Source organism: Mytilus galloprovincialis, chromosome 1 (assembly GCF_965363235.1).
Source record: "Mytilus galloprovincialis chromosome 1, xbMytGall1.hap1.1, whole genome shotgun sequence".
Lineage (NCBI taxonomy): Eukaryota > Metazoa > Mollusca > Bivalvia > Mytilida > Mytilidae > Mytilus > Mytilus galloprovincialis.
In genome coordinates this window covers 12,922,363-12,939,252 of record NC_134838.1, presented here as the reverse complement: position 1 = coordinate 12,939,252, position 16,890 = coordinate 12,922,363, and the positions used below count along the sequence as shown (strand labels likewise).

At 31.6% G+C, this 16,890-nt stretch overlaps 1 protein-coding gene across 1 annotated transcript in view; it reads right to left on the bottom strand.

Annotated features, from left to right (window-relative positions):
• The window catches only part of LOC143065714 (uncharacterized), a 43,388-nt gene extending 29,869 nt beyond the window's left edge, over positions 1–13,519 (bottom strand). The window contains exons 1-5 of the mRNA XM_076239171.1: positions 13,449–13,519; positions 12,057–12,351; positions 11,420–11,509; positions 8,508–8,765; positions 7,902–8,174 (exon numbers count right to left, since the gene is read on the bottom strand). Coding sequence (XP_076095286.1) covers positions 7,902–8,174; positions 8,508–8,739 — 505 coding nt within the window. The 5' untranslated portion in view covers positions 8,740–8,765; positions 11,420–11,509; positions 12,057–12,351; positions 13,449–13,519. The remainder of the gene's footprint in view (positions 1–7,901; positions 8,175–8,507; positions 8,766–11,419; positions 11,510–12,056; positions 12,352–13,448) is intronic.
• Between the last annotated feature and the right edge of the window lie 3,371 nt (positions 13,520–16,890).

Sequence of the window (16,890 nt, the reverse complement as noted above, 5' to 3'; positions counted from 1 at the left end):
TGTTTAGGAATTTTATAATTACAATTAAAGAACTAAATCCATGATTTTAAATGTAATACTAAACTTATACCAAAAAGGATTGTAATTTAAACTGGAAAACAACTTGTTTTGAAATGAGAATTGAATTGGTAGTGTAATCGTAAAAACGAAGTTCAAAGTTTAAAATCATGTATTATTTCTTTATATACGAGTCAAAACCGATGGTGCGTTTCATTTCTTGTTAATCTTCAGGTAAAAAAGTGAACAAAAAGCGAAATCCAAACTTTATTATGTTAAGATGAAGATAGGATGATCCTAAGACACCTAATTAGGTATCCTAAAGTTAGGACGAAAACTGAGATATATTGTAAATTAAGAGAGCTTCGAGAACACGACTTAGGATAAATACCTGTCATAAGATGGACTTAGGACACGTCCTAGTCCTAAGATAGCTTCGAGAACACCACCCCTGGACTAAATTTTGTATATATATATATATATATATATATAAAATGACTGAATAAATAGTCAACGATCAATCTTACAGGGCGATGGATCATGTAATATGATTCTGTACACTACAAAATATAATATATAACAAGTCAAAAAGGGTACAACATCACCAGATGTTGTACCCTTTTTGACTTGTTATATATATATATATATATATATATATATATATATATATATATATATATATATATATATATATATATATATATATATATATATATATATATATATATATACGCTAGACGCGCGTTTCGTCTACAAAAGACTCATCAGTGACGCTCGAATCCAAAAAAGTTAAACATGCCAAATAAAGTACGATGTTGAAGAGCATTGCGGACCAACATTCCTAAACGTTTTGCTAAATACAGCCAAGGTAATATATACCTGAGGTAGAAACGCCTTAGTATTTCAAAAATTCTAAATTTTGTAAACAGATAATTTATAAATATAATCATATCAATGATAATTCGTGTCGGCACAAACTGACTACTGGGCTTGTGATACCCTCGAGGAAATAAATCTCTACCAGCAGTGGCATCGACCCAGAGGTTGTAAATAAACGCATCATAGATACCAGGACTTAATTTTGTATATATGCCAGACGCGGGTATCGTCTACAAAAGACTCATCAGTGACTCTCGAATCCAAAAAAGTTAAAGAGGCCAAATAAAGTACGAAGTTGAAGAGCATCGAGGACCAACATTCCTAAACGTTTTGTCAAAAACAGCTAAGGTAATCTATGCCTGAGGTAGAAAAGCCTTAGTATTTCAAACAAGTTAAAGGTAAATGCTTATAGCATTTATAAAGGTGATAAACTGCAGATAAACAATGAAAGCTGTAATTACATTTTGAGCAATATAATCTTTTGAATATGGACACTATCTGTGTTTCTATATCTGGTTATAACTCGCGTGCTCTTAGAATATTTAAATTGTAATCGGTGAAAGTTAGTCTCATAAATATATTATATAAGATTTCATATTTAAGAATTACTAGTTAGATAATTTAAGAAATTGATTCACGGCTAACAGTGATTATTTTTCAGACAAATCCAAATAAAATTTAAAAACCAATTGTTCTAGTGGAAGTTCGATCCACTAGTAAGGATCTATTTTGATATAAAATATTAAAATTTGGATATAAATGTAAATGTCATCGTCAAATGACATCTTATTGTACGCCGATTTCACAAATATATGGTTTTTACACAAATATATATATATATATATATATATATATAAATGTCTAAGAATATAACTTAAACACACTAATTAATACATTAAAAAGTTCTATTAGATGTTAAATAGAAATACGCAATATTTCGCTAAACAAATTAGCTTCATCAGGCGTGTGCATCTCTCAAGGTGAAATCGGATGCATGACAAAAAATATTTTTGTAGCTAAATCTATACAAGAGTTGAGGAAAAGTGTAACATATTGATTGATGTTGCATAAAATATGTTTGTAGCTACAACTACATGAACTTGGAATAAAAGTTTAACACATTTATAGATGTTCGATTAATTGTATGAATTTCTATAAATTAATTTGTATGATTTCAAGATAATTATGGTTTTGATTTGTTTTTAAATCTTTTTTCGTCTCTCTCATTGAGTCCATCGGGTTCAAGAGTTCGTAACTGGTGCCTCCAAAATCTCTCTCTTTTTTGTCTTCCTTGTGTATCCCAATTTTGATTTTTCTCAATGATTTGAAATGTGACGTTTTCAAAATCATGTCCTGATCTTAAAAGGTGTCTTGTAATTGGGCAGTTCCTTTCTTTTGTATAAAATGACCGATGGTTATTTAGTCGGATGTTAAATGGTGTTTCTGTTTCACCAACATATTGTATTTTGCAAGTTCCACACGTTAGAACATAAATGCAATTTTGCGTTTTGCAATTTGATGTTATGAATATGTTGTATTTTTTCTTTGTGACTGTGCTGACGAATTGGGTTTCGATAGTGGCGACTCTGCAGCACTTACAATTGCCCCTTCCGCATGGTGTATAACCTCCGATTGTTGATATCTCCTGTTTAGATACTTTGGATGTTACTAGAATATCTTTGAGGTTTTTGGGTCTGCGGTAAGCCATAACGGGAGGTGATGGAAAAATCTCTTTTAAGGAAGGGTCATTTTCAATAAGACGCCAGTGTTTGTGGACAATTGATGAAAGATTTGTCAGGTCAGGATGAAAGCTAACAACAAACGGGATTTTATTTGTCTGGGCCGTCTTTTCTTTGTACTCAAGTAGGTTTGTTCGGTCTTTTTCTTTTGCTTTACCGAAAGCTTCTGAAATATTTTTGTTCTTATAACCTCTTGATTTAAGTTGCTGTCTGAGTTGCCCCAAACGATGGTTTAATTTTGATTATAATATGTTGGTGAAACAGAAACACCATTTAACATCCGACTAAATAACCATCGGTCATTTTATACAAAAGAAAGGAACTGCCCAATTACAAGACACCTTTTAAGATCAGGACATGATTTTGAAAACGTCACATTTCAAATCATTGAGAAAAATCAAAATTGGGATACACAAGGAGGACAAAAAAGAGAGAGATTTTGGATGCACCAGTTACGAACTCTTGAAGCTGATGGACTCAATGAGAGAGACGAAAAAAGATTTAAAAACAAATCAAAACCATAATTATCTTGAAATCATACAAATTAATTTATAGAAATTCATACAATTAATCGAACATCTATAAATGTGTTAAACTGTTATTCCAAGTTCATGTAGTTTTAGCTACAAACATATTTTATGCAACATCAATCAATATGTTACACTTTTCCTCAACTCTTGTATAGATTTAGCTACAAAAATATTTTTTGTCATGCATCCGATTTCACCTTGAGAGATGCACACGCCTGATGAAGCTAATTTGTTTAGCGAAATATTGCGTATTTCTATTTAACATCTAATAGAACTTTTTAATGTATTAATTAGTGTGTTTAAGTTATATTCTTAGACATTTATATAATTTTAATTCAGTAACTGTATCAGTTTATTTTCACAAACTGATCCACGCTTAAATAGATTGAATGTTGATTGTTGCTATTTTTAGACATTATATATATATATATATATATATATATATATATATATATATGGTCTAGCGGGACGGCTGAAGTGCAGGCGATTTGGTGTCACGATATCACAGTAGCATGGGTTCGAATCCCGGCGAGGGAAGAACCAAAAATTTGCGAAAGCAAATTTACAGATCCAACATTGTTGGGTTGATGTTTAGACGAGTTATATATATTTATAAATAATTACATTTATAGTTCCTTTTTATATCATTGGTGTTGTTATGTACACTTTTTAGGCGTTTATATAATTTATTTTATTGTGTACATGTATCGTTACTTGTAACGATCCAGCTCCCACGTGGGAAAAATCGTTGACTATTATTCAGACGTTTGATATATATATATATATATATATATATATATATATATATATATATATATATATATATATATATATATATATATATAATTATTTTCTGTGACTGTATCTTACATTAATTTGTAGGATCCTTTACTATAGATAATTTAGCTGATCTGTAACAATAACATCTTCATGCCTTATATATCATGTACTGCAGTACGCCGCTAGATTAAAACTGACGTGGAAAGGTAACACACGGCCAGCGAAAGCTCTTTTTTTGAGAGCCCAGGTGGTCGTGTGGTCTAGCGGGACGGCTGCAGTGCAGGCGATTTGGTGTCACGATATCACAGTAGCATGGGTTCGAATCCCGGCGAGGGAAGAATCAAAAATTTGCGAAAGCAAATTTACAGATCTAACATTGTTGGGTTGATGTTTAGACGAGTTGTATATATATGTATATATATATATATATATATATATATATAGTGTCTAAAAATAGCAACAATCAACATTCAATCTATCTAGGTGTGGATCAGTTTGTAAATAAACTGATGCAGTTACTAAATTAAATTATATAACTCGTCTAAACATCAACCCAACAATGTTAGATCTGTAAATTTGCTTTCGCAAATTTTGGTTCTTCCCTCGCCGGGATTCGAACCCATGCTACTGTGATATCGTGACACCAAATCCCCTGCACTGCAGCCATCCCGCTAGACCACACGACCACCTGGGCTCTCAATAAAAGAGCTTTCGCTGGCCGTGTGTTACCTTTCCTCGACAGTTTTTATCTAGCGGCGTACTACAGTACATGATATATAAGGCATGAAGATATATATATGTAAACGAGTCTAAATTGAAAACTACGTTCAAACCTATGATTGCGTTGGATAAAAACCGCAATTTTTATACGTGTGCATGTAAAACAAATTTCTTTGTAGAAGGGTCTAAAAACAGCACAAACAACATTTTCCAAAAGACCAAAAAAGTGAAAAAGTATATTTAAACAAAACGCATTTGACTAACAGGTCGAACAACTGATGTTCTTTAACCCTGCTGACTGCCATTGGCGATTGCCAAATAACATTGATCACAAGATGTAACAAAATGGATCTTAATATAAATTTAATACTAAACAGAAAAACATTTTTTAACTTGTGGTCACAATGTTATGCCACAAACATACGGTGTCAATATTTTTTTGTACACCAAATAACGGAGATAATGTTTTACTTCCGGTTCAAAAGATATTAGTTCTGGTATTATTTGATAGTTTACTTGACACTTGTTTAAAAAACATATGGTTCTATATACTTTTACATTAATTTAGTACCAAAAAATAGTTACTTCCGGTTTACAAAAGGTCACTTCCGGTTGGCTTTTTCAAGGATACATTGCTTGCAACCTAATGAAAAAAGTTCCATGGCTTATCATGTGAATATATGAGTTAAAGCAAAGGTCAAAATCTAGAACTTAAATTTACCTCTAACCTTGAGCTCAAGCACTTCAAATCAAAAAGACTCTAGGCCTATTCTTTACATTGATAATGATTTAGGTAACCATATAACTAATATTTAATATAATAAGAGGGAAAGCTTTCATCAAATTTCGACTAAAATTTTTGTGTATAACTAACAATTGTGTGAATATATTTTGTCGATAACTTATATGCTTTCTGAAATTAAGAGATAACAAGCCAAAATAAAAATTTTGAATTTAACCTTTGACCTTGACCTCATTTTATATTTTTTTGGACCAAGGACTTCAAATCAAAAGACCTTAGGACTCTATCACTTATGGTTTTCTAGTTAATAATACATTTCACTTATATCAAATACAAAAGGGGTAATAACTCTCATATGGAATCTCTATACGGCTTCGGTCAAAATAAAACAACATTCTGAGGACATAACGAGCAAATTGGGAAAAAAAATTGTCGGTGTCTTTTACGATTTCGAAGCCTTAGAGATAACAAGAAAGTCAGTGTTTAGGGAGATAACTCTTATATGGGAAAGTATTCGGTTACGCAGAAGTAGAAACAAAAGCATATAAACTATTCGATATCATATTTCAAATACGTAAGCGACATCTTGCGAAACATCAATACAGCAAAGGAAACAATATAGTCGGAAGAAAAAAAATCAGACGAAAACCAATAGGTCTTTCCACGGAAAAGTAGAAAGACTTAATAATTCATGACCCAAGATTTACACAGGTCGGGAACACTACCTTATATTGATATGCTTGAATTGGCATACTTATATCTAAGCATTTTTAATTGTTTATTTACGTGTGACGCAATTTATTATTACCTGGGCTTTTGACCGATCCACTAATAGAGTAACAATGCATGATGGACTACTACGCGTTTACAATCAACTAAGAAATTGTGTTATTTACTGAAAATCAACATATTTTTTCGTGCATTGCGGGATTAACAATTTCGCTTAGTTTTTCGTTTTGTGTACTTATATTTATAAATCGTGATATAAATTATTCTTTTCATGTAAACAACCCGATGTATAGCCATTAATATGGTTGATGATGACACGGAGATTTTAGGCATTCGTCCACCAGACATCAACGAAACAACAATGAAAACACAATAACCCACAGACAAACTTGCTTGAGTTAATTTTTTCCATGATGAAATATTTAATGACGTCTGTAGAATGCTTAGTAACATTTTCATATTGAGAGTTTGACAGGTACAGACTAAGGGTACAGGATATGCACAAAGCCTATATTATCCGTTACATTTCGTCCAAAATGCACAAGACCTTTTTAAACTCTTGTCTGACAGTGTAAACAAAATCTATTGGTATTGATTTTTGACAGATTTCAATATTTGGGACTTTCAAACTGTTCCCTTTGTTCTACAGGTAATGAAGCAACTGTAGTTTCATTTTGTTTTTGTCTTTGCAAAATTTGTTTTTATATAAATGGAGATATTGGATTTTTTTATATCTTAAAAGACTCGGACATTTGCCAACCTTTATAAAATTAGTAATGATGTTATCCGTGTTTATGTGCGACAAGGACGTGAACGTTCAAATGTTTTATGGTTCTTAATTTAAGTTTTAGTCCTTATAAACAAATCACATCCAATACAGAGAGGAAGTGTTTTACTGCTTTCAGTGTCAGTTCTTCTTGTTTTTCGAGGCAGAAATGTTTTGGATTGATAGTATAAAAGTTTAAAAGATATCAACAAATTTGCATACTGGACAGTGGTCACTTCATCTGAACGTTCCCTGTTTCACGCTGTGAAATTTTTGCACAGGTACAATGCATAACCATGGAAAAAAAACCTGTTCAACTACTTGTACAAGACGAAAAAGAAAGTTGAATCGTGAAACAAGTAAACAATATTTTTTTCAATCTGAGAATAAATAAATTTGGTGTATTTACTGTCTTCTGATTGGTTAAAATTATTAGTTTTATTTTCAATGTTGTCAATTTTTATTGCGACACGCCCACTCTGACGTTGTATATTCATACGTCAACTTATGTGTACGTTGTTATTGTTTTAATATAATTAATATAAAGAGTTCTTTGAGCCTTATAAATAGAAATTTATTTATACTGAATGGCAATAATTTATTTTGATTTTATTGAACCATAAAACTAATTTTTGACTCTTCACATTTTACATAATCCGCTTCGCGGATTATTCAATGTGAAGAGTCAAAAATTAGTTTTATGGTTCAATAAATTCAAAATAAATAATAGCCATTCATTAAATGCAAATTGAAGATTGTGTTATATATTTTAGATTCGCAGAAAAAAAATATGTATAATGCAATTCCCAGACACTATTTAAGTTGACAGTTTTCAAGTGATAGTAAACTCGTAGTAGCTCACAATGCATTGTAGTTCATTGAGTCGATTGGTCATTTTTCCAAGGCCATATTGGCCTAATGTTTGGGAAATTGTAATGCAAATATATTCTGACGTCAGAAAATCTAGAGTTCTCGACCTGTTACAGTCATTGAAAGAAATAATGTCGAAAAATACTTACCACCAATGTCTTTAAAAGGAACCTCGGAAAGATCAAAAAAATTGTCATCTTCATCTTCTGATGTCATCAATCCTTTCAAGTTCTTGCTTACATCAATAACCAATAAATAAATAGCATGCTTATTTAAAAATGTTTGATGTGTAGCGTAAAATTCGTATTGACCAGCAAAATCCAAAAGAACCGTTTCAGCAAAATCATCTAATGATGATTCAGATTCACAAATGTTTTTGATAAGTCTTGATTTTCTTTCTTGGTCTGCATCTAACCGCTTATCTGTAAATGGAAACACACAATTGTTGATTTGAATTTCATAAATTAGAAATGATAGTGCTGTTCTACAATGACACTTTTACTTCCAAACCAATATCAGAGTTGCTCAACACATACTTAAGGACACTGCTTTTCAATAAACAAAATGTAATATCCAAAAGATAAAGCTAATCAAAACACATTAACACACAACCATAGCAGGTTTTTGGCTGCTCCCGAAAGAAATGATTATCATTTTGACTATAATGATGACTAAATAATTTAAATGCAAGTAAGTACCAAGAACTATTAAAATCGAGTGCAGTATTGTATAGATAAATTAATATGATTTCTTACCATTGGAAAATATCCATGTACCATCTTTTACGCGTACTTTACATTTTCTTATCATTATGTCTATACCATTTGTGCTAGACACATTGGATAATTCCGTCTTCAATAATCTCCTGGTTAGACAAGTTTTTCCTACACCAAATGGTCCTACAACTGGTAAACGTATAACGTAGCGTTTTTCAACTCCGTCACTCTGTAAAACTTTCCTGTACTGTTTCTCTGATTCTTTTCCCATCTTCCAAATAAGTAAAGGTATATCATCTGCGACAAAAAAATGTATTATGAAATCAGTCGAAAGAAGCAGTAACGAATCCATAAACTTTCATGAAGGGGAAAAAGGGGCACTGACTGCAGAAATAAAGGCAATAGTAGTATACCGCTGTTCAAAATTCATAAATCGATAAAGAAAAAACAAATCCGGGTTACCAACTAAAACAGAGGGATATAAGAGAACTACGACACAACAGAGACATAACACCGAAATGTAACATACACAGAAATGAACTATAATGTAAGAATGGCCATTTTCCTGACTTGGTACAGGGCATTGAATGAAAAAATGGTGGGTTGAACCTGGTTTTGTGGCATGTCAAACCTCCCGCCATAATGGCAGTGTAAATCATAACATTAAAATGACAACATTACACGACAGGGTTACAATAAATAAACAGATAAATGGGAGAAAATATAGGACAGAGAAATAAACAAATAATAGCCATCAAAAGGTAACAGGTTAAAATATATATTTTATACGCTAGAGGCCCGCTCTAGTCATGTTTCAGTGATTCCAATATTTCTGCAATAAAAGGGAGTCGATTCTCTTGTCTCCCCTCCCTCAATCCGCCTCTGCATAAAAAAATTGGTGTTCATAAATGTAAATGGAAACAACACATTTCAATTTCATGCGTTTGGAGCGCTTTTTTATATTTAACTTAATCGGAGTTATATCATCAAAACTATACATTTATACCCAAGCAGTATAAGTCATAAACACGCGAAGAGCATTATGACCAAAGCGACCTAATAAATTGATCAACATTGTTCTTTTTTTATTTATTAAAACTGTGAAAACAACAAAAAAGGTTGCCATCAATGGTGGTCATCACTTCGGATAATATCATAAATACAGATCGCTTTCAATAATAGTATAAAACATTAACGATGATTATTTCACATTTTTTAGACTCCCATGGGAACCAACTGTGTCCCTCTTTTTTGCTGACTTGTCCCTTTATTCATATGCGGCTGCCTTCATACAGGAGCTTCTGATGAATAATGAAGAGAAGTAAGCGTATCCTTTCACTTCACTTTCCGCTACATAGATTATTTACTCCTACTAAAAAAATCAAAGTTTGGTGACTAAGTTGAACGCATCTATCCTATCGAATTTGAGCTAACAGATACAAAAGATACAGTTATGTCTGTCTCATATCTTAACTTATATCTAGAAATAGATATTGAGGATCAGTTTTGAACAAAGCTTTATGACAAAAGAAGACAAGATGATTATGACTTCCTAATTAAAACTATTCCTTTTCTATGTAGCAAATACACAACAACGCCTGCAAATGGAGAAAACTTCTCCTAGTGGATTTAATATTCTAGGGCTTGCATTTTCTATCATAATTTCATTGATAGAGGGTTAATGATCACATTGAAACTTTTAAAACAAGGTCTATGAATGGTGAAGTTGAAATCATCCCTTAGCAAACTTTATGTACGGCATCATGACCGTTATGGAATATCTGTTAGACAGCAACAGGTATATTAAAGTTGTCGTAACCACAAATTCAATAATGACTTCGTTTTACGAGTTTATATATGATCGAGGATTTTGTGTTGCTTATCTTTGCTCTTTTTATTCAGTAAAGGGAAACAGAAGTATTCTTTCCACCAAATGCGACACTACTAACATTCGTGATTGTGAATAAACGAGGAATATATTCCCTGACTGAACATCCGTCAATACTCTGAAAGATTTATGTATGATGCATCCAGAATTTACAAAGAATAGGTTGATCTGCCAATCATTAGCGAAACATGAAATGAAATTTTATAAAATAATTCCTAACAATATTTTAGGAGTTGTCAGCAGATCATTTACTACATATTGCACCTGTCATGTTGTTCATGTTAGTACAAACCGTGTTACAGGTCTAATTCGGTAGGTAACATTCCTGAAAAGGGGAAGTGATTGTAATTTAGGAACATATCCGCTAGTATCTGTAAAACGGATATTTTATAAGCAACACGACGGGTGCCACATGTGGAGCAGGATCTGCTTACCCTTCCGGAGCACCTGAGATCACCCCTAGTTTTTGGTGGGGTTCGTGTTGTTTATTCTTTAGTTTTCTATGTTGTGTCATGTGTGCTATTGTTTTTCTGTTTGTCTTTTTCATTTTTAGCGATGGCGTTGTCAGTTTGTTTTAGATTTATGAGTTTGACTGTCCCTTTGGTATCTTTCGTCCCTCTTTTATAACGGATGAACAAATGAAACCAAATGCTATATGGATTATAGAAAGGAAAATTTCAATTAAATACTTTTCGTTGTCATATTGTCATCTATGTAATCATAATGATGAGCACTACATAACAAATACTGTTTGCGAATTATGATTAAAGCTTCAAGCTTTACTTTCTATCATATATATAACTACAATAGAGAGGCAAACGATATCAAAAGAAAACTCAAACTCATAAGCCGAAAATAAACTTACAACGCCATGTAGGGATATCATTGAGGGTTTTTTTTCTGACACCACGACACCATTAACATAATTTTTCGCTGTTGTTATTTTTTATTTCATTTAACGCTATGAATGAGTAAGGCTTAATGATCTGTAGTATAGAAATGATTTTTAACCAACTACGAAAATATCAATGATTGTTGAAATAATATAATATACACGTCTTACCATCATCATCTGATAATCGAAAACGTTTAAGTCGTGACTTTAATTGTTCAAACTTAAAAGTTTCTTCGTCTTTCACGTATTCCTTCGTTTCTACAAAAGATTAAACATATTTAATTGTAAGCATACTTTTTCAGATAAATGACATGTTTACATTATCTAACTTTGAACAGTTATTAATCCTTTATTGTTTTTCCTTAAAGTGGCATCATTAATTGTCGAAATGTGCATGTCTTGATATAGATTGGTAGGTGGCAATTGTGTTCTGACTTACACCGAATTGATACCTCTGATGGTAGACTGTTAGTCTCGGAAGGAATCACTGGCTATGGAATCAGTTCTTATTTATTGGCATGAAATATAGATATTGAATTATTTAAATGTGCTGTTACACAACTATGGGGTTTATTTATTAATGAATATTTATTTGAAATAAAGGAATACATCTACCTCATGCATATGTGATAAAACAAAATCCCCTTCCCCTATAGATGATGTATTATCATCTTTGAATTGTCGAAGGAAAAATATCAACGGGAAAAATGTCATTGAAATTCTTGAACCAGAAATATCAACACGTCAAGGAACTTCCGTATACCACATGTGTAAACAAATATAATTTGTTAGCAATATACAATACCTTTTATGCTTATTTTTTTCTAAATCCCGCATCAGCCATTTCAAAAGGTCTCGTTTTAGTCTTTTACTGACTTTTCTTAGACCTTTGTACAATATCTTTGTAGGATCTATATGTAGATATTCTATTACTTCTACCCAATACCTTAAAATTTGCCAAAATGGATTTTTAACCATTTTAAATTTTTTATCTTTTAATGTATTTTTTTCATATCCAATATGGACCCCAAAGGTCTCCCAGTCCTTCTTAATTGCAGGGAAAATCTTGTCTGCAATGAAGGGTCGCAGAATACGTCTTCCTAAAAACATATTAAAATGATTGTTTAAGTAGGCAAGATGCATTTAAGGCACAGAGAGGGAAAACAAAAATGAATGTGCAATCTAAATTGAATCTTACATCTTAAGAGTGAGTTTTTTTTAACACACTGTTAATAACATCACCAGTGTTGAAATCAATGTTGGATACCATGCTCAGCTCAATAACATTCAAAACAAATTATCCTTATTTAAGTCTGCTAAATAATCAAAAAAGGGTAATAGAATTTTGTAGATTAAGTCCTCGATAATGTCAAAGCCAGTTGCACACACCGACGGAATGTTGCTCAGTTGTAAGATTTTTCTGTCGTAACGTCGTTTTATCGCAATGTAGTGGTCCGCTTGTTCGACTTCACTATAGCAGCGTTCGCCTTCTTATATCTTCGCATTATATTATGATAGGAAAGCATAACTTCAAACTGCTTGCTCATGCTCCGATAACACATAAATATTTCTACAAAATTTGTAATAACCTACTAATCGGGTTCAGTTAAGTTACGAATTCTCCTAAGTATATTTAAATGTCATCAGACTCTACAATTAACATAACTTGTAATTTATAAAGTCATATCAGCTTGGTATAAAGTCTGAATATATTTATATCAGTACAAATAGATGCTGAAAATTAAAGTTATCAAGAATTCTCCAAATGTCCGTTTCAAAAAATTAAAATAAAAAAATACCGAACTCCGAGAACAATTCAAATCATTTCATTGTAGGCAAACGGGTGTAAAATGGCAAAAAAAAAAATACAAGATAAAGTGTCAACTTATACTTAAGTTTTTAACAAATTTACTCTGCACAAATGGAAAATTCTTTTCAAAAATCAAGACACGCTTCCGAAAAAGTTCATCCCCATGTCGACTCTAGATTTGAACTTCGCGTCGTAATGTTCTTACGAGAATTATTTGCACAACAGTCATTTTTGTCAAAAAAGGTAAATTTTGTTTGAAGATTAGTTTTTGGATATGCAAATGATTTCTCTCAGCACAAAAATGATTTTGATCAGAAAAAGTGTTAGCCCCTTTAGTCGATTCAATACATCATGTATGTACACAAATGCTTCCTTAAAGTGACTAACCTTTTTCATATAGATCAAGATTTGTTGAATGCAAGGAGATTTGTTTCTTATACTGGAAGACAACATTTGTTATCTGAAATTAAAAAGTATGACATGTATCATAAATAACTTATTATTGTTTGAGTTGAATAATCAAATTAGAACACACATGAATGAGATGCTGCTACAAAGCGGAATAACATTTTATGTAGTAGAAGGATACTATTTAAATTGTTTATGTATCTCGTAGCTAGTTTCCCTTTTATATAACATAGGTAGTCAAGACCAAATAATTAATGATTTATCAAACGCGTTAGTGTGTACTAGCCGTTGAATGTTCAATTTGAGATAAATAGGCTAACCACCACTTCTGAAGATTTAAATGAGACGTGTGTTAATTTAAGTATCTTTTATTGCTAGTTTTTTCTGATTTCATTTTTTAAATTCTATCGATAAGGATTCTGTCTATTTACAAATTGTATTTTTCATGTATTATTTGTGCAAAATCTGCGTCTTGAGCAACCTGTTTAAATAAAATCCTGATCTATACTTTGGATATTTTTAAAAACAAATTCCTTAAATGTAGTTTTAAAACAATATATTTGATTTTAATTCGAAATGCGCATCTACTTGAAATTTAAAAGTATGAATAAAAAACCTTTACAAGTCCCTGAGACTTGCGAATTGATCATATGTGTAAATAAGTAGATATGTTTAAAAATCTTAAAATATAAAGTTGTCGTATACACGATAAATTACAGCATGTTCTTGACTGGTTCTTTTACAGTAAACATGTATCGTAAACGAGCAAAGGTAACACTGAATCTTTACAACACAATAATTCTTGTTACAAGGACTATCTTAATTATAAAAACCTGGTAAAACCACCTTTAAAAAAACATTTGAAAAAATTGGATGAAAATGGATTTACACTATTCATTTTTGGGCCATTTATAGCTCACTGTTCAGTGTTATCCAATGCTCTGTAATTTGACCAATGATTGTTAAATTTGACAAATTGTGACTTGAATGGAGAGTTGTCTCATTTGCACTCATACAAAATCTTCTTATATTTATATATGAGAAAATTTTTTTAGTAAATATACGGTCATATTTACTTTAAAGTATCTTTTTGACGCTATCTAAGAATAACATTCAAGGTAGGAATTCACGATCAAATGCCTGATACACCTTTTGCGAAAGCTAATGCTTCTTCAGTGATGCATTAATGAAATACAGTTGAAATTTCATAATCCAATACAAACCTTGGTTGAGTGTAAGTGAACGAAAAAGACCTTTCTTGAGGATGACTTATTACTGTATTTCATAACTGCAATTTCAAATAAATGATATCAATAATTGCATACATGTACTTATATCCAACAGTAAACCAGCAGAAGAATCTACTAAGCGTGATTAAACAGAGCGTCAGTACTCGAAGTGTTTGAAATAGGAGAAGGTTTATAAAAAGATGTAATTTTACAACTAACTAGTGATTTCTATTACAAAATACTCACAGCTGCAAACAAACACTGTTCTACTCCACTTCCTGTTTTAGCGGAAGTTTCAACGTATTCCACATGTTGTTGTTTACAAAGATCTTTGATAAGTTCAGACTGTACTTGTGCTTCCGTTGGTCTATCAACACGCAAATCTGACAAAATAGTATGAAGAAGATAAGAACATGCATATACGAAAATACATCTTAAGACCATTTGCTTTACTGGATCGTGATTCGCAAAGATAATGCCTGTTGAAAACTTCCAATAATACCAAAAACACTTACATGTACCAGTTTGTATTTTTAAAATGCAAAGACAATCAGGTTATCGTAGAAATGACTATTGTTGATGCGTAGCAAATTCCAAACAAGGCTGCCGTCTGAACATAAGAGCCCAAATCATTATACAAATATATTAATCATTATGTTTGTCTTGGTATGTTTTGTAAACATTTGAAAAGGGTTAAAAAGAACATGCCTAGTGTGTGGTAAATAGTTTGATGTTTGCATTACAGGATTTCATTTTACAAACAAAAACACAGTTCCTCTAAAGTTAAATGGTCATTCCCTAAGTCACAATAAGTAAATACAAAAACAAACTCTTAAAATGTATCGCCAATATAAATGCTTCATCGGATTATTTTACCAGTTGGCAACTTTTTTGTTGAATTTTGTAAGATTCCATCTGTTTCCTTTACTTTGTTTGTTGTTTTTTTTTTCTTTTGTATGCAAATTGACTAATGATATAGAATAGTGTTCGTGTCGCTCATCTTTTTTTGTAAATTCAAGGGTGGTTGGTCACAATTTTCATCTTTATAAGGACGTTTTAACTAATTTTTATAGTTTTATACCTGATTTTGAACCAACTAACATCCATGGTACATTTGGGATTGACATATCAAGTTCTGGAATCCATTTATGCACAACATTCTCGAATGAGTCGGAATTAGTGGTGTCGAAAAGTAACAGTACTATATTAGCATATTTCAATGCTTGCTGCCTTTGATGATAATACTCTTCCTATAGAAAAGAAATCAAACAAAACATAGCTAATAAGGCGAATAACGTTTCCACCTGCATTAAGTTAAGTCCCTTGCACATTTCCGCCAAAATATAGGGTAACGTATCTCTTAACATATATCTAAACGAGAACTATAAGAAATAAGATATGCTTATCAGTCTAGATTTTTTAATTTTTCATAAATTATGACAAAACGTAATTAAAAAATTATTTCTAATTCCCGTAATCAATAACTTTGATTAAAGCTTGGCAAGACCGAACATTTTTGAACAAATTTTAGTGTACACATAGTTAAGCGTTTCTTGGTGACCTTGGATTGTTATTAAGGCCATTTTTTACTTTTACCTATAAAAATTACCTTTATATTAAGATACAATTCTTTTCGATTATGAAACTTGTAACCTAAATTTCCATCTGCAATGCGTTCAAAAAGAGGGACGAAAGATACCAGAGGGACAGTCAAACTCATAGATAGAAAATAACCTGACAACGCCATGGAAAAAAATAAAAAGACAAACAGACAAATAAAAGTACAGAAGACACAAAATAGAAAACTATAGACTAAGCAACACGAACCACACCAAACACTTGGGGTGATCCCAGGTGCTTCGGAAGGATAAACTATTATGTTATTACAAATCCTATATATTTAAATGTAAATTAAAAGAAACTGTGTATTTTTCACATTATTTGGGAATGTAATGTAACAAAACACTTCTGGTTTTCCATTTAAGATTGGATTAGAAATTATGACATCTTCTTGCCTTTCAGTGTAAAAGAGGTCTATTTAGGTGTGTCTGATGATTTTGTCAACAGTCAAACAGTTAATAATATCTTGTTGTTACTTAAATACTATATGTACAAATGTAGATGTAAAAGCATATTACCTACAAAATATGGATGGATAGAATATTTATTAAGTATTGGATAAGTAGAAAAAA